Source organism: Lissotriton helveticus, chromosome 12 (genome assembly GCF_964261635.1).
Source record: "Lissotriton helveticus chromosome 12, aLisHel1.1, whole genome shotgun sequence".
Taxonomy (NCBI): Eukaryota; Metazoa; Chordata; class Amphibia; order Caudata; family Salamandridae; genus Lissotriton; species Lissotriton helveticus.
The window spans coordinates 870510221-870534835 of NC_136073.1; the positions used below are offsets into that span (position 1 = coordinate 870510221).

At 45.6% G+C, this 24615-nt stretch overlaps 1 protein-coding gene across 9 annotated transcripts in view; it reads right to left on the minus strand.

Moving 5' to 3' along the window:
- Positions 1 to 1505: 1505 nt before the first annotated feature.
- Positions 1506 to 24615, minus strand: part of MYO9B (myosin IXB) — a 443882-nt gene continuing 420772 nt past the window's right edge. For 5 of the 9 annotated variants that reach the window (XM_078671318.1, XM_078671314.1, XM_078671313.1 and 2 more), the window contains 9 exons: positions 23936 to 24128; positions 22325 to 22453; positions 21657 to 21762; positions 11759 to 11890; positions 10282 to 10405; positions 9418 to 9465; positions 7210 to 7343; positions 6699 to 6826; positions 1506 to 6569 (listed from right to left, as the gene is read on the minus strand). In XM_078671318.1, the coding sequence (XP_078527444.1) occupies positions 6067 to 6569; positions 6699 to 6826; positions 7210 to 7343; positions 9418 to 9465; positions 10282 to 10405; positions 11759 to 11890; positions 21657 to 21762; positions 22325 to 22453; positions 23936 to 24128 (1497 nt within the window). In that variant the 3' untranslated portion in view covers positions 1506 to 6066. Of the gene's footprint in view, positions 6570 to 6686; positions 6827 to 7209; positions 7344 to 9417; positions 9466 to 10281; positions 10406 to 11758; positions 11891 to 21656; positions 21763 to 22324; positions 22454 to 23935; positions 24129 to 24615 lie in introns of all 9 variants that reach the window. The other 4 variants (XM_078671320.1, XM_078671317.1, XM_078671321.1 and 1 more) reach the window with 3 other exon arrangements.

Genomic DNA, 24615 nt, shown 5'->3' on the forward strand with positions numbered 1-24615 from the left:
AATAGAACCAGAAGCAATACTGCCTACCTCAGACGCAGGATAATCCGAATCCTTAAGCTTTTGTAGCCACAAAAGCAGGCGGCCCTCTGTCTCTGAGGGCTTCTGAGGGAAGGTTCTACAGATCTTGCAGTCCTTTACTTGATGTTCAGGACAAAGGCAATAAATGCACTTTTTGTGGGGATCTTCTTTAAAAAGCCGGAGCTTCCCTCAAGATTCGCAAGGTCTGAATAAAGATTTCTTGGAAGACATAATGAAGAAACACTAGATTCCAAAAGGAAAATAGAAAAGAACTGAGCAGAGCTCAGGGAGATTCCCTTCACACGACGTGTGGTAGAAAATCTGACAGCCTGAGCCTCTGGGGAGAACATTCTGGTGGGTGCTGTCGCCTGATTGGCTGTAGTTTGGACTATACAAAATGACTAGGATAGTCATGAGTGTGGACGTTCTTTCTACTGTATCTTGGGCTACTTTACTTCCTGGTTGGGAATTTCTGGTTTTTCCAATGTTATTATAGCATATTTTTGCTTTTTTATATACCGTGGGACTCCCACTCCGACGACCGGGAATGATTCAGGCATGTGAATCTATGAAAGACACCCCTAATACTGGAGAATTTAAAATATTTTTTAAAACTCTCGGAGCATTTAATAACAGAATCTGTGACTTGACTGTGTGCCAATTAGATGCCAACTGCAGAATGATGTTCAATTGCATTTCATCACGAGGTCTACCTGGATCAAACCAATCGGTAGAAGAAATACGCAAAGCATTATCAGTCACACTCAATCAATCAAACATTTATAGAGCGCATCAAATCACCAGTGAGGGCCTCGAAGCGCTGGAGAGGTTGGCTGCTGAGTGGTGGTTTTCATTTAAACATTCAGGTCTTCAGCGCCTTCCTGAATTGCTGGTGCAATAGGACGTGCGAGAAAGACCGCCCTCTGTTGTCGGTTCGGCGGACCCGGGAGGTGGGGAATGGAGGTGGGGATTGGGGGTGGGGAATGGGGATGGGGATGGGGGATAGGGGTGGGGGTGGAAGGTCTGGCGCTCTGCGAGGACGAGGGAGGCAGATCGGAGGCGTCTGGTTGGTTGGTGGAAAGTCAGGCATTCAGAGATGTATGCTGATCCTTACAGCAAGATCGTCACGTATGGTGTTATGATGCCAGCAGTGCGGCCACAAGCGCCATATTTAAAAATAAACAATAAAGAATTTCACAGACAGAAAGGTGTTGTGGTATTTGTTATTCCAAACCCTTTGGCTTCTTCATTCCCTGTACCACCACGTAGATAAAATTTTACTATTTCATTTCCTGTGTACTCCCCTTAAAGAGTCTACTCCTGCAATCTGTATCACAGCCACAAAGCTTTGTTGCTTCTTTCTTCATGCCTCACTGGGTATTTTGTTGAAAAGAAAACATCAGTCGTAATTGCAATGGCGGGCCGCACAGAAATTGTGCTTCCTGTTATCAAAGAAATCCAGTACTGCTTGCAATAACAACAGTACATTTTCTTACATTTTGTCTTTTATTTTACAAAGTTAAATTAAGTTAAACAATGGAATACGGCCGCTTTACACACAACATTTACTTACAGGCATTTTCTCAGAAATAACTATTACTCTCCCAGACAACAAAAAACTGGGACAATATGCAGATGGCAATGCAATGCAATGAAACAATTTTCTGATCAAAAAATATAGAAATAAACTGCAGACAAAAATATATCAAAATTCAAAAGAATGTACAATTCCAATGCTTTCTTGGGAACCCAAATCTGGACTCGAGGATATCACACTTAATACCTTTCATTCAAAAATCGTTTATAAAATCTTTTTGTACGTCGACATTTTGATACGTGTAATCATGAAATGGGAAAAAGGTTGAAATGTTAAGGCAAAGGACGGTAGGTGCGCCTACCAAAATATATCCTCCAACAACTTAGGAAAAAGCAAAATCAACAATACTACGACCGCAATCACCTGAAGAGTCAAAGGGTATTTTAAATGTACGGTTGGGTTAAACATTTTGCTCTTAGAGGTGTACGTTTCTGTTTCTTGCACGACATCCTTACTGCTGGTCTACAGTTGGAACACATGGATTGTTGAGGCCAGACAAGGAATGGAGTCTTGAGTTGCTTTAGGGTAACATCTCACAAAACACCCACAAAACTCTTCAACTGTTGGAGGCCTTGATATCTCACATGGTTCCATGGTCCCCCTTTTGCTAAAACACTGTGTTGGCACAGAAGAGTGGCCCTTGTACCAGAAGAATGCCTACTAATAACAAACAGAGCCTAAGTTGCCGGAAAATAAGAGGCAGAGACTTAACAAGCCCGATGTTCACCAGAATGCAAGCGGTTCACCTTTTATCTTCCAAAACGTTCTGACCTACAATCTGGGTGTCCATTATTTTTTTTGTATGTAAATTTTACCTTTTTAAAATACATTTTGTTAACACTTTTGTTTAGAAGAAATAAAGTTGAGCACTTTAAATTGTGAAAAGAAAAAGCATACTGACAAATCCTTGGCCCCTTGGTTGGGTCCCAGTATTAAATTCCTCTCTCTGGCTGGTTAAGACATAAATGACATAGAAGAAATACTCATAGTGAAGTGTTGTTTCTGGATCTAGAGAACCATTCAAAAAAAGGGCTCCTCAGGAATGTAGTCCATAGCATGAGGCTTAGGCGCTGGCCGGAGTTGTGGTCTAGTCTTAAAACAGACCGACTTTCAAATAAACAGCAGAGCTCCAGCCTTCACCGAAGAAGCTAGCGGGGAAAGTCGCTGGGCAACTGGAATACTGTTGCAGCATTCAATGTCCACAAGAAAAAGTTTTACATTTTAATACAGTTTTACACTTTCGGGACCCAACCAATTGATGGCAGAATAATACACAAAATGAGAATATAGACGCAATTCACAGTGCAAAATGGATGATACAATCTTTCGCCACTTTACAACAGTGAAAGCTCTGTTCTGGTTGAGAATGAGTCAGAAATCAGATATTTCATTCCAAAATCAATCACCTGAACAGAAAGCACAGATTAACACACTAGCTTGTTGCTGCGGCGTACATTGGTCTTCCCTCTGTGAAAGGTCAGCAAACTGGCCAGCATGGTTGAAAACGACCCAACAAAAAACGGAATACTCCGTCTTCTTGGCACAGAGGTAATTTACAACTAGGCCTCTGGTTTAAATAAAGCGGCTGATAGTGAGCGACAAGGCAAGTCTATAACCTCCCATATACAAGTAGCCACATCACTAGCAAGACACACCATTGGCACACAGTAGCAAAGAGGCATGGCAACACACGAAGGCTGTTCTTTGAATCAGTATACAAAGAACTGTGACTTGCCTTAGAAAGAGAGAACACTCAAAGCAGCACCGAGCCCTCAGTGTCGAGGATGAAGGAGAGGCGCTATGGTGCACAGGTACTGTCCCAAATCTCAGTTGGTTACCACCTCCAGCAATACCAAGTGTTGTTGGTCAGGAACCTCACGAGCATTTCTGAAAATAAGCAAGGCAGCAAATTGGCCTTACCTTTTTTTAGGGACTAAATCTCACTGCCCAGACCCCCACTGTTTTCCAGAGAAAAGATTAATTCTGAAAGACAAAGCATGTACTCTGTAGTATTGGTGTATCTAATCTCAGTTTGAAGGCATTTACACATTCTTTAATCTAGGTAATATAGCCCTCAGCTCTATCTGTTCTAGAACAAAAATGTCTGCCTTAAATAAGCTTTTCAAGCGCTTGTGTTGTTGTCGGGAAAACCATCTTACAATACCTACATCAAGTTTAAATGTTAAATATGGACTAGGACCCGTAGGATTACACAGTGCCATACTTTAAGTCTGCGGAACATCGAGTCAAGAAAAAAGGGTATCTTCTAGAACTGGCAAGTTTCAAAATAGCAACGGCTTCACTCAGAGACAGCCAAAGTATAGCTTTGGCTGCAGCACTGAAAGATTCTAGCCAAGGCGACTATTGACAACTGCAATTACTCCAATATGAGACTCAACTGCTGAGAGGGGGTTAATGGGAATGTTTTTCTCTATATTATTGCCTTGAAGAGAATCATCTATTTAGAATTCCCACTGCAGATGTGGACACAAGTTTTGGGCAAATAAATTCCATAGCCTTCTTCTGTAGAATGTAGTGGGAGCCTTTACAAATGATGTCTGTCTCAACTGCAGAAAAGGGTGATATGGTGGTATGAAAAGGACTCTCCTCAAAAGGCAACTGATTCCGGATTCACAATCTCTACTAACAACGAAGGTGTAAGAGTCGGTGATAGTCAACCTGTCCTACAATTAGGAAAATTAACTAGCCAATTCTGTGTTTTTGATTGAATTTTTTTGACATTTTATAGCAGTTGTGACCTCCAAAAACGAAAAGGAGAAGGAACAAGAGTGATTTTGTTTCTTAATGCCATAGTTTCATCAAGAGGACTAAATCTGGCTGAGGGTCCTAATGCTTCATGGATATGCAGCAGAGTGCAGCTTCCTGCCTCTCATGCAGTTGAGCTGGCTGCTTGTGTATTAGCAACTAAAGAAAGAATGTGTGTGTTATTCTTTGCAAGCCCTGCAGTGCCCAGTTCAAACATCTCAAAACAGAGAACTCAGGCAGTGGTCAAGGTCTGTTTTACCAGCATAGAGCTTTGTAAGACATCAAATGGCGTACCAGATTGGATACTTCATAGGAGGTATGACAAGTCACCAATAAGATGTATTCACACTGTAGGAAAAATAAAACTGCAAACATGAAAACCTTTTATCTAAATTGTTTTCTTTGTGGCTCCTCTAGATAAGAAGATGGTGTCGAGAGTGGGTTTAATATTCTATATCTGCTGATGAGCAGCAGTTGGAACATCTCATTACCTGGCGGGGAGCAGGATCACACTAGGCCATCTTCCCGCCAATTGTCTGTTACTTTTGGAATGGCTCAGATATTCCCACGGGATTCTGCTCAGGTGTGAAATTCACGCCTCTCCTTCTGGAACTAAACACAAATCTTCTGTAAATAAACGACAGAGGCCCAAATTTGTGCCCGCAAACATTTGAGGAACTGTTTGGAAAATGTTGATGTTTAAGCAATAAAAAAGAAAACTGAAATACTTGAAAATAGTGAGATTGCTTATTGCAGCAAATCATTTCAGAATAGGACATATTAGTAGGAAATGACCCACATACATAAACTGCTCCATGATGTGCTATATTATCGACACAACCTCCCCCTCCCCCGCTGTACTTCCCATTATCCAAGTGCTTCTTATGTATTATTTCAAAAGGGCTTGCACTTTCCTCAGCAGAGTGAGGATGTCATAAGGCGGCAGTAACCATTTCCCTCACAGGTTTCAGAATAATATTCTTGATCTAGAAAGTCTTGTCATTTATGGCAACAGAATCCGCTCGAGACCAGTTCAGAATTGCACAGCCGGCTTATAAGTAACCTTCTGTGAGTGTAACAGGCACGGTCTGGAAGCGATGGGCTTCAGTTACGCAGCATGTCTAGATCTAGGAGTACCATTTAACCTGGCCAATGAGAGGGTCAGCTGAGAGATTCCACAGGCCCCCAGCTGTATTACGTTGGATTGCCCTGTGCTGTGTAATACTGTACCCTACTAGATGTGCTTCAATATGCCAGAGTGCATAAAAAATGCAACAAAAGAAAACTGCCCAAGCTTCTGATTTGCCTCAACGCCGCCACCACATTTACCAGAGAGGCATTTATTTCCATCTCAATGGAATAAATATTATGTCGACTTTGGTCCTCGGTTGATGCAATAACAATGTAACAATGTTAAAAAACATCAGAACAACCAGGCATAAAAAATAAAAAATAAATTCTTTATAAAATAAAAAAAAGAAAAACTTGGGGAGATCAAAAAGGTTGGTGAAAGTGACTCAAGTTTGGTCTCATTTGTTCCTGCTAGAAAGAAAGGCACAAATGTGGAAATAGAGAATATTTTCAGTGAACTGTTCAACGTCTTTTGGTCTCCAGAAGAAACCATAGTCAACTGTATTTTGGTCACAAGAATTAATGTGAATTCTTAAACTGTGCCTTCAAGTGCTTCAAAGGTTCGATTCCTCGACGCAAGGCACGTGCAAGAAGGGGTCGGAAAAGCGTCGTTTCAACTTCGCTGTTGGTTCATAATCCTGAAACGGCTCCTCTGCTTGACCTGGTTCTGTCCCCTGGGCAATGTACACCGAGTGAACACTGTCTTTCCGTCGGGCTGGCTGATCCCGTCGCTTCACCACTAGTTCTGCTGCACTGGCACCTGTGGCCCTACCCAAACTTTCAGTGGAGCGAACAATGCCATATGGCAGTTTGATATTCGAAGCTGGAATTACTGGGTTTCTGCGGTGTACCTTCATTTTCGCTAAGAAGGACGATGGCCGACGACGCAGAGGAGAGGTGCTGTTGGACAAGTCTGACTGGTCCAGTGAAAGGGAATTGCTGGGCAGTGCCAAAGTGTTTTTGGACGGTGTGACACTACAAGGGGGCGAAAAGCAGGCATCGGGATAGGAAACAACGACTTCAGAGCCGGCTGACTGTATGCAGATCTTCGGGTGTCCTTAAATATAAAAGCAAAAATCGGATTGAGAATTCTCACAAAGCCCTGTAAAAAGTACGAAGTTTAACCAAATTCTGATAAATAAAAAATGTGGAAGGTAAGAAAAACACACACTACCTTAATACTGACCTTCCTTGTCCACCTGCCCAGTGGGGTCGTCTAGCAAGCTCTCTGTACTAATGGATGCCTCAGAGTCAAGGTTCTCTTCGTCCGAACATCGTTCATCTAACTCTGGTAAACTATCGGCAATATCATCCCTGAAAGGAAAAAGGAGCAAAGCCTATTAGGGGCACTGCATGAAAAGTACTTATCCCAATGAACCTCTCTATGACAGGCATAGTTCCTCGCTGTGGCTATATCTAAGTATTACAGTTAAATAATTCCATTTCCATCAAACTGTCAGAGCTATGACTTAAGGCGCATGGCCCTTGATGTTTTCACAGGACTAGAAGGTTGTGGGTAGTGAGAGAGGCTGTAGTGGAGAGAGCGGATACAGAATTGGAGCGGGTGCGGAGGTAGAGAATCACCAATACTATAGAAATAAAATAACGGACAGGGCCAACGTTTTTCAGCTTAACATGGAAAAAAAGACATCATTCTGTGATTCTTGCAACAGCTACAATTAGGGATCTATGCTCACTTTTCTTTCTTGATGCACTTTATTCGCTCCATAAGGATTTCAGATTCCCGATCCACCTCAACCTCTGATGGGTCCTCCTCTTGCACAGACCCTAGCTCCGGAATAACACTCTCGTTCGATTTGGGACTCCGACTCTGCAAAATAGAAGCAAAAAGAGAAATTACTCGACTATAAATGTTATTTTGGTTATTCTGCCTGAGAAATTGTATTCACTTAAGTTCTACTGCCAACCTCGGACACTTCTCTAAGGTAAGTTAAAACAAGCAAGATGTTTAAAAAATGAGCCAGAGTTAGTACCGCCAATCTCTTACCAGGGACTGCAACCTACAGGGTACATTGATTCAAGAGACTGTTTACATTGTGTATTATTGTAAACAGAAACACTTGGAGACATTGTTAAAAGTTGTGAACAAAATGGTGTTTTGCCTTGTGTGGGCACTAGGACAATTCAGGAGCAATACATATTACTTTTAAAAAGTGTTGAAAGCGAAGGGTAAACAAAGTTGGACCTAAAACAGGGCACCTGGAAAGTTACGACTTTTTAAAAAGGCCAAGGAGGAGGACTGAACCAATTTGAAATCATGTTAAACAACCTGATCAAGAAGCTTCTTAATCTTAGTGTCGCTTGTAGTGCCGGCACATCTGAAAGTGCTCAGGGCAGGTATTTTCACATCCTTGCAGAGAGGGAATAGCAAGAGATTGGGAAACGCAGACAGGCAGAATCAGCTACAAGACAAGCTCTGCATGCGTTGATAGACTGTGCCCTGGCACTCTTGGCTTGTCAGGGGCAGGTAGTTTCATTATTTTTCTAGATTTCCCTACATGCCATCCATGTCTATGTAACATGTATATTATATAGAAGACAACCTATGACTCGATTCTCTGATTTAGCAAAGTCAGGCATGGTGTAAAAATTCACGAGGGTTAGAGACAGAGCAAGTATCACAGATGGGCATTCAAGAAACACATAGTAAAGCCAGGGCTCAATCGGAGCACTGAAACCAGTCAGAAGTCTGTGCAGATGTGATGAGGGCACAAATAAACCAGCTGTTAAAAAAATATATATATATAGGACTGAGAAATACCTTCAAGGGACAGAAGACAAATGTGTTGGTAACAGTAAGACGGACAGGTAGATTTTATTAATCAGCAAGTAAAAAGTAGGTCCGAAACTCAAGGAAGTTGTAAAAGGTAATTACATATACTGAATGTTCTTACAATTAACTATTATCCAATTTGTTTTACACACTGCTTTTTGCATTATGAGCTTGTTCCTCATTTATGTTGGGTTATGTTATATTGATTTGTATACCACACTAATCACTCAAGAGAAAATCCAGGTGCTTGGGCAGATGTGTAGGTTTGTGGTCCCCATGGTGCTTATACGAAGACCCAGGTCTTCAACTTCTTGCAGAACTCAAGAAGTGAGAAAGAGGCTCTGATGTGTTGCGGGAGGTGGTTCCATACCTTGGGTGTGATGTAGAAGGAGCGAACTCCAGTTTTGCTTTTGTGGATGCGGGGTGTGGTAGAGTGAGGCAGAGCGTAGATGTCTGGTGGTTGGTTGAAGTGTAGCAGCCGTCCAGGTATTCTGGTGCTGTGTTGTGTAGGGCTTTGTATGTGCGCGTGAGAAGTCTGAATGAAACAACAGGCTGAGTCTATGCTTCCCGGAATCATGAGGAGGGGTAGGAACCTGCCAGAATCACTCTTCTCTTTTTCAGGGAAGAGTGTAGACGGAGCCTTGGAGAGGTGCTAAGAGGCTTTGTGGAGAGTCCAGAGATGTGACATCTACTGCAAACCATTCAACCATCGGTGTGCAATGCAATGCTGTGGGACAAGTCGATTAGTTTGAGAGTTCATCATCCCATAATTGACATCCTTTGCTTTTAGCAGTCTTCCCATTTAGAAAATCCGTATTTACCTGCCGAAGCCATTGTTAATATTCCGGGTCAAAAAAGGTGAAATGATTAATTGAAAATTTGCCTAATCCGACCTTTGAAAAAAGTCCCTGGTGAGTGATGCTAATTATTTAGACTGCCTACAATTGAGCAGAGGTAGGGGGCTTCCGGAAAGCTACAGGACATGCAGAAGGCATGCTTTACAAACGACATGCACTAGTAGCTATGTGAGCATTCAATGCAAACTGTAATGGGTGGGATAGAGTGTGCAGACTAATCATGCAAGAGGGACTCATGAGGGTCATTTACCTACCAGCAACCCCTCCAAAGAAGAAGAGAAACCGAGGCAGAGAGGCCAGAGCTAGAGAGAGAAGAACCAAGATTCAATTCACCAACATACATCATCAAGCAGGGAGATCAATTCTGCACAATGCTGGGCATTTTATTGTGCACTGTATGGCTGAAGGACACTTAAGGCAAAGGATGAAACCATTCACAAAGCAGGGCTGTGCTGTACCTTCTTCAGGGGGAAACACATTGTGGTTTCTCACCTTCGGATTGCCACAGAGTATACATTAAGGCTACAGGTTTGGTAACACTTTTGCCTGGTTTATCACCCTGTCTGAACGAGACCCGGTTTGAAATACCAAACTTCGACAGTGGTCAGTTCTCACAACACACAAGCCACTAAGACACAGTCCAAAGTTCAGGAATTTCACCACAGAAATGGTCGGTCCATTTATTTTAGGACAAATTACATATCTGAGGGTCTGGGAATAGATAGCGGCTGAAGTGGAACACTTAAACAGATCTTTAAAATGTGAGGAATGTATCATATGGATGTGGGGAGAATGTTGATCTAATGCTAATACACGAGAGAGGAATGCTTGGAATCAGCACAGGCTGTTCAACATTTCTGTATGTGCTGCACTTTGAACTATTTCAAACAATCTTATGTATAGTACCTACTAGCTGAGGTATTCGTTGTGAACATAACAATGTGTAAACAAGTATAATGCATTTTGAGCCATGAAAAAACATGTTTTAAACTATTAGTTGAAGAATATAATTTGGGAAGGCATAAAAAAACCAACGATGAAGGGAAATCATGTACAGGTTTGACTAGAGAATCTCTACTCGAATAAGCTTCTATGAAATGATTAACTTCATTACTTACTGTGTTCTGTCTTAGCAAGGACAACCGCCGGATTGCCAGCTTCTCTGCGGCCTCTAGCTGTGAGATTTCCTCCAGTCTGATCATGTATTTCCGGATCTGTTCCATGATCAGCATCTCAAGGCACCTGAAAAGATGGGGACATCAGCAGTTAGACATCTGCCAGTAAGAGGAGGCATGAGATGTGGGGATTAAAGGCTTTAAGGTAAATGGTGAGGTGGTCAGAGAGCTGAACTGCAGCACTTAGAACTTCAGGATAATTAAGTGAGCACAAGTTTGCAGCAGTAAGAACTTCCAATTTAGAAAGGAAGTAGGAAAGTGAACAGGTCTAGAGTAGGGAAAACATGATGGCAATGGCAGCATGGGTGAGGAAAAGAAAAATGGAGAAATGAGGATCACTCCCCAGTTCTTGGATTCCAAAGGCTTCTTGCGAAATTACCCACAAAGCAGAGGTGTTACGGCATTCTGCAGTGTGCACAGACGAAAGGTTAAATGTAGAGAGCCACAAAACACAGTAAGAATCAGAAATTTTGATCCATTAAATTTGAGTTTTGTTTTTTTTAAGTTTTATGTGGGGAAAGAATTGTCCACAATTTTAACATATCATTGAGGATGAACATGTATTGTGAATTGCAGCAGGCAAAATAAAAAAATCAACCATCACATTTTGCAAAGTTAATCAACTTTGCAAAGGTAGGTAAGTTTTGTAAACTTAAACCTTTGCCTGTGGGTAAAAATAATTATGAGAGAGTTTTACTGAAAAAAAAACTATCCGGGGAAAAGCCATTTGAGAGAATTATCCAACTGATTTGGAATTTTGCTTACATCTTTGTATTCCAAATCTACTTTTGTGAATTTTTATTTACACAATTTATTTTAGAAAATGTTGAAACCTTCATGCAGTGCACAAAGCTCGCCAAATTATTACAATAACATTCTAAACTTTGTTAAGGAAAAACTTTGAATGTTAACACATCCCTCTCGTTACAGTATATCCAGGCTCCGCATGACTTGCTGACTTGGTGAACAGAGCAAAGTTTCATCAACTTATTAAAAAAAAAGTGAGAGAGTAAGTTTGCGGGTGTGTTTTATGTCAACAATGTTGTTTTTAAAATAAAAGTCACGTTTAAAAGTGATGAAATTCCACAAGACTGAACTGAAGGCCCAAAGGAGAGCTTTTTCTGTTGAAGAATGACATTACACTTGGAAATAACTAAAATCATTACTGCCTTTCCATTGGTCTCAGTCTCCATGACAACCCCGAGTTAGGCAGCTGAGAGCCAAGACATATTCTTCTTGCTGAGACCCAATAGTTTAAAAACATCAGAGTTCCCTTAGGCAGACTTTTCGTTAAAACTGCCTCCAACTCCTCATTGTTACGTGCTCATGCAAGATATGCTGCTACACACCATTCTCTTTGATTATGCCAATTGCTGAGGGCATTCCTGATTCCCAGTGTATCTTATTTTTTCACACTTACGTTGTTGTTTTAGAAACGTCCTTCATACTGGTTAGCGGGTCTGAGTTATCGGGGCATCGCAGAAGACATGGAGCAAAGACAATAGCGAGAGAATTGGGCGTCATTCGATTGACATCTTCCTGTAAAGCTACTCTGTAAACGTAGAAATAGTTGAGAGCAAAATTAAAACAATTAAATCTTTATGAAAATTGCAGCCTGTATTTGTAGCACCAGCAACCACTCTTTGGACATGCCAACACCCAAGAATTACACAGTTACCAAGTTTACCAGAGAAGCCTCCAGATACTAGATAAGGAGTAGTTTCTGTCCTGTAACTCCAGTTCTGTAGTAGGGGTATCTCTGTTATAGTCATAATCTAGTGAATAGTCCCGCCCATATGCGTGGACCCCGGAGCAATCAAAAATAATCTCTTAAGGTGTCGAAAAATGCAGAACAGCACAGACACTTAAGAGAGAATTTAAAGACCGATAATGCAGCCTATTCCACAGGCTACACTGTCCAGTACTTCAACTAGAAATTACACCAAAAATCCACAAACAGCAAAGCCTGTCCAGATTTCCCTTGCTTTAACAGCAAAAACCCTCTGGAATAATAGAGAGAAAGACCTGGACAGACAAGCCCATAGGGTGCCATTATGTGGCTCAAAACAGGGTACTGTGCCTTTAAGAGAACCTTCCAGAACTTCACAGTATCCCAGAATGCACTGCAGGTCCCTTTTACTTTCAGTTCTTTTTGAAGGCGTAACACGCCAGACCTGTAGCATTCTTACATGAATATCTCTCTCCACCGGGGAAGAGGGCGGGCGCTTATGACTATAACAGAGATACCCCTACTACAGAACTGGAGTTACAGGACAAACTACTCCTTCTGTAGTAGGGGATCTCTGTGTATAGTCATAATCTAGTGAATAGAATGGCAAGCCCATCCCCACACCAAAGCGGCGGTGGAGAAAAGAGAAATAACACCACTACTGTGCGAACAGATTTCGCAGCGAAGCCTGCCCAACCTGAGCGTCTGCCTTGGCATCAGTGTCCAGGCAGTAATGCTTAGCAAAGGTATGGACAGACTTCCAAGTGGCCGCCTTGCAGATTTCTGCAATTGGAACATTACGGAGCAAAGCAGTCTTGGCAGCTTTGCCCCTGGTGGAATGAGCCTTAGGTTTACCCCCTACGGTCTTACCAGCTTTTTGGTAACACAACTGTATACAGGACACAATCCACCTCGAGATGGACTGTTTTGAGGTAGCAAGACCGGTCCTGACTGATCCATAATTGATAAACAATTGGTCTGACCTACGAATATCTTTGGTTTTATCCAGATAAAATTTCAACACCCTCCTGACATCCAGGGAATGCAGGGACCTTTCCTCTGGAGAGGAAGGATTCTGAAAAAACGTAGGTAAAGTTATGGTCTGGTTAACATGAAAGTCAGATATAACTTTAGGAAGAAATTTAGGGTGAGTACGCATAACAACCTTAGCAGCATGAAATACTTCTTGGCAACACAACGCCTGAATTTCACTCACCTTGCGGGCCGATGTAATGGCCACGAGGAACGCGGCCTTCCAGGATAGGTGCTGCAACGAAGCCTTATGAATAGGTTCAAAAGGCTCCTTCATAAATCTGGACAGCACCACATTCAATTCCCATGGAGGCGAAGGAAGCCGGACAGGAGGTAACACTTTCTTCAAGCCTTCCAAAAAGTCTTTGATCACAGGGATCTGAAAGAAGGAAGTCTGTGAAGGGCATTTCCTGTAGGCAGTCAAAGCAGCCACATGAACCTTAATGGAATGGACATTAAGGCCAGACTGCGCCAGATGTAGAAGATATGGAAGGATGACATCTTCCTTACAGGTCGTCGGGTCATAGCTCTTAGACTTGCACCAGATACAAAACCTCTTCCACTTGCAAGCATAGGAAGTCCTAGTGGAAGGTCGCTTAGCCTCCTTCAGTATGTCCATGCAATCTTCTGGTAGATTCAGATAGCCATATTGCACTATCTCAGGAGCCATGCCGCCAAACTTAAAGATGAGAGGTTGGGGTGCAACATCTGCCCCCCCGAACTTCGTGAGAAGGTCCGGCCTGCACGGCAGCCGTATGTGAGGAAGGAGAGACCGGTGAAGCAGGTCCGTGAACCACCACTGTCTGGGCCATTCCGGGGCAATCAGGATCATCCGTGCCCTGGACTGGGACAGTTTGATGAGCACCGCCGGAATCAGGGGAATGTGTGGAAAAGCGTACAGAAAGCTGTTCGACCAGTTGATCCATAGCGCATTCCCCAGCGTCCCTGGTTGGTAGTACCTGGAGGCGAAGTCTCGGCATTTGCTGTTTTCGGCGGTGGCGAACAGATCTACGTCTGGAGTCCCCCACCTTGCGAAGACTTCTCCTAGTACTTCGTCGTTTATGACCCATTCGTGGTTTTCCTGGATTAGTCTGCTCAGTGCGTCTGCCTGAACATTCTGCACACCTGGTAGATGGGTGGTCGTTATCGTCAGTCCTCTGGCCAAAAGCCAGTGCCAGATCGCCTGCGCCTCCTGAGACAGAGTGAGCGATCTCGACCCCCCCTGCTTGTTGAGGTAATACATCGTGGTCGTATTGTCTGTCTGAACAAGCAACGAGTTGGTCTGGAAGGACGGAAGAAAGGCCTTCAGTGCCAAGTGAACAGCTCTGAGTTCCAGGAAATTGATGTGGTACGTGGACTCCATCTGGGACCACGTCCCTTGAATCTGTAGGTCTCCGGAGTGCGCCCCCCAGCCGTGGAGAGACGCATCCGTCACAATAGTCTGCGTGGGAATGTCCTTGTGGAAGGGAACCCCTCTCAGGAGATTCTCCGCTGAACACCACCACTTCAGAGACTGAAGAGCATGCAGAGACAGTCGTATCTTGTCGTCCCAAGATCCTTTCCCCTGATCCCACTGATCCTCCAAGCACTCCTGCAATGGTCTCATGTGCAGCCGTGCGTGTGGCGTGAGGAAGATACAAGAGGCCATCGACCCCAGTAGAGAAGACACCGTCCTCACTGTTGTAGATGGAGCGGTCATATGAGCCTGAGCCTTCCGAAGGAGTGATAACCGTCTCTCCTCCAAAGGAGACATGCTTGCTGACAGCGTATTGATGGAGGCTCCCAAGTACTGTATGCACTGGACCGGAGTCGGGACAGACTTGGATATGTTGATGTGCAACCCCAGCTTGTTCAATAGAACGCATGTCTTCCGGAAGTGCGCTTTAGCTTCCGAGAAGGAGGAGGCCTTGATCAACCAATCGTCCAGGTATGGGTAGACAAACACCCTGTTCTTCCTTAGGTGTGCGGCTACCACTGCCATGCACTTCGAGAATGTCCTGGGCGCAGACTTCAATCCGAATGGCAGTACTGTGTACTGATAATGATTGGCGCCGACTTGGAATCGCAGGAACTTCCTGTGTTTGTGTGCAATGGGCACATGGAAGTATGCATCCTGTAGATCTATGGCACACAGCCAGTCTCCCTGTTGCAGCTGAGGATAAATCTGATGCAACGACAGCATGCAAAACCTTTCTCTGCGAATCCACTTGTTTGCTTGTCGCAAATCCAGAATGGGCCTGAACTCGTTCTTTTCCTTCTTGCGGACCAGAAAGAACCAGGAGTACAGACCTCTTCCTCTTTGAGACAAAGGTACGTCTTCTATCGCCTTTTTCCTCAACAGGATATCGGCCTCCACCTGGAGCTCGCGCAGCTGAAACTGCAAGCTGACTGGAGGAATCGATGGAGGCGGGCCGGTGAACCGAAGACTGTATCCATTGCAAACAATATTTAGCACCCACTTGTCCTGAGTAATTTTTCTCCACTCTGCCAGAAAAAATTGGACACTTCCCCCCGCCGGAGCGGGTAACGGATGAAGGGGAAGTAACAGCTCAGGGTCTAGACCCGGCCGCGCCCTTGTTCGCTGTAGAGGACTGCTGACCTCCCCTACCCTTCTGACGTTTCTGGAATGGCCTCGGGAACTGCTGCTGTTGTTGCTGCTGCTGTCCCGAAGCCTGTCCTCGCCCACGGGCCTGCGCCCGAACCGTCTCTGGAACGGGCGGTAGGCTTTCTTTTCTTTGGGCTTCTCCAAGCCCACAGCCGTCAGAGTCTCTGCCTTCGCCTTCATGCGGGCCATCTCATCATCCGCATGTTTTCCGAACAGGGCCTCCCCCGAGAAGGGCAGTATTGCCACTCGCTGCTGGGCCTCCGGCTTGAGTGATGTGAGCCTGAGCCAAGCATGGCGTCGCTGGTTGATCCCATGACAGTAACCATGGGCCGCCAACAGGGAACCATCTGCAGCCGCGCTGATAACCTGGTTCGAAACCAGCATCCCTTCCTTCAGGATCTCTAGGAAATCCTCCCTCTTGTCTCGTGGCAGGAGTTCTGTGAACTGCTGGAGAGATTCCCACAGGGAACGATCGTACCGTCCCAGCAGAGCCGTATCGCTAGCGGTCTTCATGGCTGTAGCTGCTGTCCCACAAGCATTCCTGCCATTAGAGTTGATCCATCGGCTCTCCTTATCCGGAGGCACGGTAGAAGACGGAGAGGTAGAGTGTTGTTTTCTGGCTGCCATCACTATAACAGAGTCCGGAACCGGGTCAGACCTTAGAAAAGCCGAGTCGGAATCCGGAGCCCTATATTTCTTCAGCAAACGGGATGTAGCAGCTCTCGTTACTGCAGGCGTAAGGAACAGCTCCTCTGCCGGCTCTACCAAGCCTGGCACGAGCGGCAGCAGAGGGCGAGACAAATGTTTCTTGTGAAGTGTCTCAAAGATCACGGACGTCGTAGGTGTGGGAGCCGTCACCGTGATTCCTAATTTCGCTGCACCCCTCAGGAGAACATCCTGGAACGTGCTGATGTCATCCACGGGAGACACCCTAGTCCCCGGGGAGTCTGACAAGGTCGGGGAGTAGGACCTCGTCCTGGAAGAGCCAGTGCGGGACCGTGATCCGCGCCTCCTGTGGCGCCGTCTGGACCTCGTCGAGGATCTGTGACGACTGCGCGACCTCCCTCTCCGTCCGGAGCGGGATCGCGACTTCCGTGGCTTTGGACGCCCTGCCGGTTCCACCGGGACAGGAGACTGTGGCTTGGGTGGTCCCCTCGGCCGAGGGGTCCCCTTCGGAGGAGTCGGGTACCTGGGCAGGGAAACCGACCTCGGAGGAAGCGGTGGCGTCTTGTCAACCGGCAGCTGAGGTTGAGGTTGAGGCTGGGGCTGAGGCCGAGGTGGTAGAGGTGGAAGAGGCGGCGGGGTAGGGACCCGCGGAGGAAGCCCTCTCGGCAAAGGAGGCGGAGGAGGAGGCGTCACTGTCTCCGGCTTAGGAGGGGTATACACAAGGGAGTACACCGAGCCTGCCCTCCTTATCAGGCTGGGATGTGGGAGAGTCTCTCCTAGGCACTTGACGCCTGTCAGACTGACTCCTGGCGCCCGAACTCCTTCTGCGCCGTTCCTGCGTCAAAGAACGGCGACCCGACGGCGAGCGTCGGCCCCTCGACGTCGAACTGCACTTCCTCGACGGCGAACGCCTGTCCCTCGACGGCGAACGCTTTCGCCTCGACGGCGATCGCCTTCGCCTCGACGGCTTCCTGTGCCTCGACGGCGACCTCTTCCTCGACGGCGATCTCCTGTGCCTCGACGGCGATCTCTTGCGCCTCGACGGCGATCGCCCCTCGACGACAATCTTCTCCTTTTCGCCGACGACGACGAAACCGTCACCGGTGATGTCGACGGCGGTCTGTTCAGATCCCTCGACGTCGAACGTCGACGCCGCTTCGACCCAGAGCCCTGGGGAGACGGGGAACAGACTGTAGTCATCCCTCTCAACGCCATAGTCGGTGCAATCGACGGAGAATGGGGACGCTTGCTGGATTTCCTGCCTCTCAGGAGCCCCCCAGAGGCCTCAGCACTGGCAGATGGAACCTGCCCAGACCCACCTCGTGCTTGCAGTCTTCTCTCCTCCATGCCTTGGAGCCTGGTCTTCTTTCTGTCTCTCCGGGTCCTGGTGGTAAATCCCTGGCAGATCTCACACTCATCAGGGTTATGAGAGGAGGGAAGGCAGAGGATACACACTTCATGTGGGTCAGTCTTGGCCTTCTTCCTGGAACACTCCGGGCATTTGTCAAATAATGCAGGCATATTCGACAAAAAGACTGCCCCAAAAGCACACCAAAGAAGAATTAACCAACGTACTTTGAACCAAGTACCAAAAAACACTTGAAAAAGTGAGAAATCACAAAAATAAATCCCAAAAGGGAGAGCTCAATGCTCCAGGGTCTTGCTAGCAGGAGCCGGAAAAAAGAACTGAAAGTAAAAGGGACCTGCAGTGCATTCTGGGATACTGTGAAGTTCTGGAAGGTTCTCTTAAAGGCACAGTACCCTGTTTTGAGCCACATAATGGCAGCCTATGGGCTTGTCTGTCCAGGTCTTTCTCTCCATCATTCCAGAGGGTTTTTGCTGTTAAAGCAAGGGAAATCTGGACAGGCTTTGCTGTTTGTGGATTTTTGGTGGAATTTCTAGTTGAAGTACTGGACAGTGTAGCCTGTGGAATAGGCTGCATTATCGGTCTTTAAATTCTCTCTTAAGTGTCTGTGCAGTTCTGCATTTTTCGACACCGTAAGAGATTATTTTTGATTGCTCCGGGGTCCACGCATATGGGCGGGACTATTCACTAGATTATGACTATACACAGAGATCCCCTACTACAGAATATATGATTCTCTGCAACAGAATCTTCCCGCCCCATAAACAAACCCGCCCAGTCAATCCCCTTCATATAGAGGCACAGGATACAGCTCTCTGGGAAATGCTACAGACAAACGGCAACTGTTGGAGTAAAATGTCCCAGACTACAATATTTTTTTTTGTTTATTTGTAGAGTTTTATATAGCGCAAATTTGAACCGAAGGCATCAGTGCGTTTCACAAAATTTGCATAGCAGTTGTTATAGGTTACAGATTAAGGTAGACACAGAGACCAAAACAGTGGCGGTACGTGAGCAAAACATAAGATGGCATGATTATCGTATCAATATGTTTGTTATGCTGTGAGACAAGACTTAAAGATACGTTTAAGCATTGTGCTGACTTGTTTCCCGGGACAGAGGAAATCAAGTAAAATCTAAGTAACTTTTTAACAATAAATGATTGTGAGAAGTTGGCCTGATATATGATGCTCACTAGTTCTAGTGATCACCTTGTATCAGTCCAAACAACCCTTATGGTGATTGGTTGTAAGTCAACCTTATAGACCAGCTATTCTAATCGTAGCACGGACAAAGCAGTCTTAGGCTAAACTCTTTTGGCATGTGAAGCCAGCTGTTTTACCACATATAACCCCTTGAATACCAGATGAAAGGACACCACACAGCTTGTTATGAAAATAAACAGTATATTTATTAATAACAAACACCTCTGAGCTCTTTATGATATCAGAGGGCTAAGTACATGACAATCTCTTAGGAAAAATACGATAAGTTTCACAAAATTACAATGGTGCCCTAGGGGCACGGCAAACCATATACTAAGTAAATGGTATAAGTAGAACGATTTAGGAAATCAAGATGCCCAGAGGCTGGGACTACCCTATCCTAACCTTAGGTAAGTAAAGGGAGGCCCACGGGACGCGTGTGCAGAGTGTGAACTCACACACGAGATGCGGAACAAAGTCAATGGGCAGAACAAATTACGAAAAGGTAAGTAAAAGACAGTTCCTACTAGTTACGACTAAAACGACAGGATACCTGGACACTAGGAGAGTCAATCTACCCTTGAGCACCGAAATGCTCTTATTACCTCACCCACGGGCTGCGGGTGCATAGGTGTCAAAGTGTGTCGGGTTTCCGCGTCGAAGTCTATGGAGCCTTGAAGAAAGATGCTGCAGGCAACCAGGAGGAAGATGTCCGGTGCGATCCACGGGTGGATCGAGGAAGTAGAGGACCTGAAAGCAGAGGGGACAGTGTTCAAAGTCACTAGCCAGTGACCGGTGTGGAACCAGATGCTGTAGTCGCGATCAGGTGAAGAGTGGATGCTTGTCTCTGCAGCCACGTGGACCAGGAGTGTCTTCGACGACCAGGATGGAGGCACGAGCTGTCCCACGCAGGCTCTCGCTGTCGGCGGTGTCGGATCCGGATTTGGAGTCAACAGGCCTTGGCAAAGGCAACCCACGCGGTGAGTGGAAACGGCGTCTGGAGTGGACCAGGAGGGTCTGGGGTGCCCCTCTTTTGGAAGGAAGCAAGGGCCAGTCTGGAGCAACCAGACCAGCAGTGTAGATTTCAAGGATCATCGTCTAGGAGGCCACTAGCCAGCCGGCAAGTGACCAGACAACGCGTCGAGCAGCAACCAAGCAAAAGGGCCCCACGCAGATCTCGTGGATGCTGGAGGGCTGGTCTTCGGTGCAGGGGCTGCTCGGGGCTGGGGCTTCTCAATCCCCAAAGCACTTACTCGAGGATGACTCAGAAGTCGTGCTGGAAGCGAAGTGCAGTCTCTTCAAGATGGCCGGTCCCACGTGTCTCGTCGCACCCACGGGTCTCAGCTGTGCTGCAGATGTGGGTAGAGGTCGGAGAGGTCTGGGAGTCCGGGTCTCGTCGGGCTCTGAAGTCTGGATCCGGCAGGAAGGACGACAAAGTGGACCGCTAGGACGCTTGATGGTGCCTGCAGTTGCAGGGTGGACACTCCTTGCCCACAAGGGAGATTCTTCAGTCTTCTGTGGAGCAGAACGTCGAAGTCCAGAGTTTCTTCTTGTAAAGTTATTCAGGATAATCTAACCTGGAATGGGACCAGCTCCTACCTTTATCCTGCTAAAGGGGGCTGTACTGGTGACTAGGTCCCTCCCATGGGTGGGACCAGGAAGGTGTGCCCCAGGCATGTCTCATTCCTTTCAGGCCTGTCCTACCTAATACACAAAATCCTGTCTGGGGTGGCGCTAGCACCTCCCAAGGCAGGAAACCCTTTTTCCAGGCCTCCCTCGCTGGAAGGACTCCCAGCAGCAGGAGGTCAGACTTGTGTCTGTGGTGGCAGCATCCATTTTGTGGTGCTGAGGCTCGGGTTAACTTTAACCGGGGTTCACAGTTACATACATGTCGTGTTCTCTAAAAGGGTGGAATGCTACCCCGTCACCAGAACTGGCGAGGGGGTAGTATTCCAATTCGTATGACACCTTACTCGAAATGTTTTGATAATGCTATACCAAAGTTAACAATAACCGCGAGGATTATAATGCACTTAAGAGTATATGGTATAGCGTTATCATGGAACAGCTATTAGGACTTGGTTCCGCAAGCTGCAGACAGGCTCAGCTCATGCTAGAGCACCGTCTCACATAATTCCAAGCACTCTGCCTTCAGGATTGATAAGGCCTGCCATAGGAGTGACTGATAGGAAGATATGTGTCCATTTTGGGGTTAGATATAGGTATATACTATATCTACAGCAAAGGGTGATTACACCACCTTGCCCCAGCTGTCTTACCAGCCAGTTGTGTCTGTTTAGATGGCCAGCCAGGGGTGGCATAATACATGCTTCAGCCCCTGGTAGGCCTTGGGTTCACCTATGCCCTGGGTACCTAAGGTACACTGTACAGGGGCTGATAAGGGGTCCCAATACCAATTGGTAAATGCACCTAAAGTACATGGATGTCAATTTAGAGAGAGAACAGCTAGGCTGTGGGTCTGATTAGCAGGCCCACAGCCAGGGAAAGTCGTAAACCAGTGAAGCAAAAAGCAAAAATCTGGGGTGACCATAGGACTGCAGACCCCACTCTCCTACAATGATAAACAATCCAATAAATTGTATAGAAACATAGTTTTGCAAACAATGCAGGTCATGAGAATGTGAACCTCAGTTTGGATCCCGATTTAAAATATAAAAGGTAAAGAAAAAATAGAATTGTGCTGTAAGCTCTTACCGGACGAGGTGGTAGATTAGACGCTCCAGTGTGTAGTAGTTGACCTGGGGGAGCTGTTCTATGACCTTGTAAAGCGCACACAGTTGTTCCTGCTTTCCAGGGAGCTCTGTGAAAGTAGAGGGAAGGGTGGAATATGGGGAACTTATTGAGAGATGGCCAAAAGCCTTCACAGCTCAGCACTAGAACAGGTGCAAAAATGCCACACAAATTCAGCGTCATATGCAGAATCACCGAGAATGAAAGCGTAATTCTTGATTGCTGTACAAATCTCCCACAACAGGCGCTCTCATCCTCAAACATGTTTATAAGAGGAAGTTATAATGAATTCTTCATGCAACTTCCACATCGTGTGCATTACATCAAATACTCATACATCCTTTTTTCTTTTTGAAGAAAAGCACTATATTTCCAGCTTTTTACCAATAAGACATTTTTATTGGCTAATCATGAACACCACCACCTCTCGCAGCGGGTCTTCTTTTGACTTGAGGTACTGCTACTGAGGCTAATGGACTATCTTCTAAAGAAATCTGTGCATTTGAATGTTCGGCTGCGCCTTGTCGAGACAGAAGCACAGGGCTCATCTACACAGAGAATGGTGGCCATTGCAAGGGCTTCTCCTGACTGGCCAAAAGCATGACAATGAAAAACATCACCAAGAAACATACCCACAGCCCGCAGGAAGTCATTGTACTGGCTGAAAGTCATAAGCGGCTCCGGCAGCTCTCGCAGCCACTGCTTCAGGATTCCAGTGATCGTATGAATTGGATAGTTTTCAAGCTTTACAGAATTTGGATCTGCAAAGGGAATGCCTGGTTTATAAGTCAGCACTGGTGATCAAAAACTACAATAACAACATTCCTTAGATAATAAAAAAAGACTTTGATGTGTTAGAATTCTAAACATTCCATCAGTTTTGTTTTGAGTTTCTTTTAATACACAACTCAATCATGCATGACTTCAACAAAGCAAAAGATGATTAAGCAGCACATCCAAGGTCAGTAGGGCGATCGTCAATTGCCGATACATGAATTGGTAGATTTCTGGGTCCAAATGAACAAGTTACTTACCTGCTGGAATGCAGTTTCTGTGGACAGTCAATCTAACCACAGGTTTCTTACTTTTCAAAATTCTCCCGGGCACCATGCTGGATCGAGAAATGTTTTCCAGCAAATGACCTTCTGCGCTAATAGCGGATGCCGTTGGATCCCGAAGCTGTCTCGTCCCCCTCCCCTGAATTGACAGCAGCGAGCCATATATAGGAGCCACAGGTATGCAGGCATCAGTTTGCAACAAAACCTTCTGCAACGTTAGAGGAGGAGAACCAGTAAAGAACAGTGATACTCTGCAAAATCTAACATTGAACCTTATTAATACCTATAAGTCCACTCCACAGAATGGGGAGGAGGACGGTTCAGTTACGAATCCGCAGTTAGAGACTAGTATTTAATAGAAGAGAGTTACCAAAAGTGAGTAACTTATCTGTCTGATGGATACATCTAACTGCAGAGCCTTCACTTTATGAATAGAAACAAAATTAGTACCTCTTAAAAGGTGCGAAGGTCAAAGGAGTGAGCTTGACACCTGGAAATCCTGTAGGATCGAGTGGGTCAAAAGGCCCTCCCTGCAAGCCTGTGATTAAAGGCAGTAATGCCTGGGGAAGGGGTGTACAGCTAGATGTCCAGCACCATCGTACCACTGTTAGAGCTGGCCTTCGCTCGGGTAGAATGAGCCTGAACGCACTCAGGAGGCTCCTTATCCACGCCATAACACAGAGCCCTAATACAGAGAATGGATTCAGCCGAATAAGGTCCTTGTGGACTGCTCTTCCATTCTCAACACCACTGAAGTCCATAAAAAGCTGATCATCCTCCCGGTGCTTCCTGGTCCGATAGATATAACCGGTACAAGCTCTTCTCCACCTTAGAGGATGTGGCGTAGAGAAAAAAGTGAGGCTCATGATAGTCTGCCCCACATGGAAAGGCAACATCCCTTTTGGCTGAAATGATGCCCTAATGCAATGACACTAGAGCCTTTTTCTGTTACTTGTACCGCCTGGCATTGCATCTCAATTGTACTGTGAGAACTGGGTTTTGAGGGTACTTCTACATGCCCAATCATGAACTACTAACGTTCAGGTAGAAACACAACTTACCAATTACATCTAAACCAACGTGGCCATACCCTGTAGATTAGCGGGCGAGGCAGATTTTAAGCAGTTTTAAGCTACGACACAGAACAGTGGAAAAAACCTGCAAAAACATTAAGCTAGGCATTACCATTCTCTAAGGACTGCTTCAACTCCCTCATACGATTGGCCGCTCCAGACTTCCGGTAGATCCCTTCTGTGTAGAGGCCGTGCCTCTCCAGGTACCCTAGAAGTTTCTCCATCACAATGGGGACAGGGTTAATGGCACTGGTCTGAGCAGACACCTCTACCCCAAAGTAGCGCGAATCCTTGTTCGGCTCGCTCTGGAAGAAGAGAAGGGATGGAGTCAAGAGAGTATATCTGTATCCACAATAGTGTGAACCACGGGCTGTCATGTGCAGGTTAACCAATCAAGTACTCACTTGTAATGGTTATGCTGCTCTATTTAGGCAACAATAGGGAACTATACGCAACCTAGTGGTAGTAGACAATATACAATACTTACAGCTTTAACTGTACTTAAAACCCATAGATAAAAACATTGAGTAGTACATGCCCAGATAAGAACATTTAGATCAAGAAATATTTTAGGAAATCATAACCGAAGCAAAAAAAAAAAAAAAAAAAAAAAAAAATCAGCCCACACCAATGATTTTACTGATATGATCCATTACGTAGCAACATATCACCACACAGAGCAACATTTCTCACTTTAACACAGCTCAGTGTTACTCACTTTGCCATGCAGACAACATGGGATACTACGGTGGCTCTAATGGGAGTCAAAACTGTACATTGTATATTAGAAAT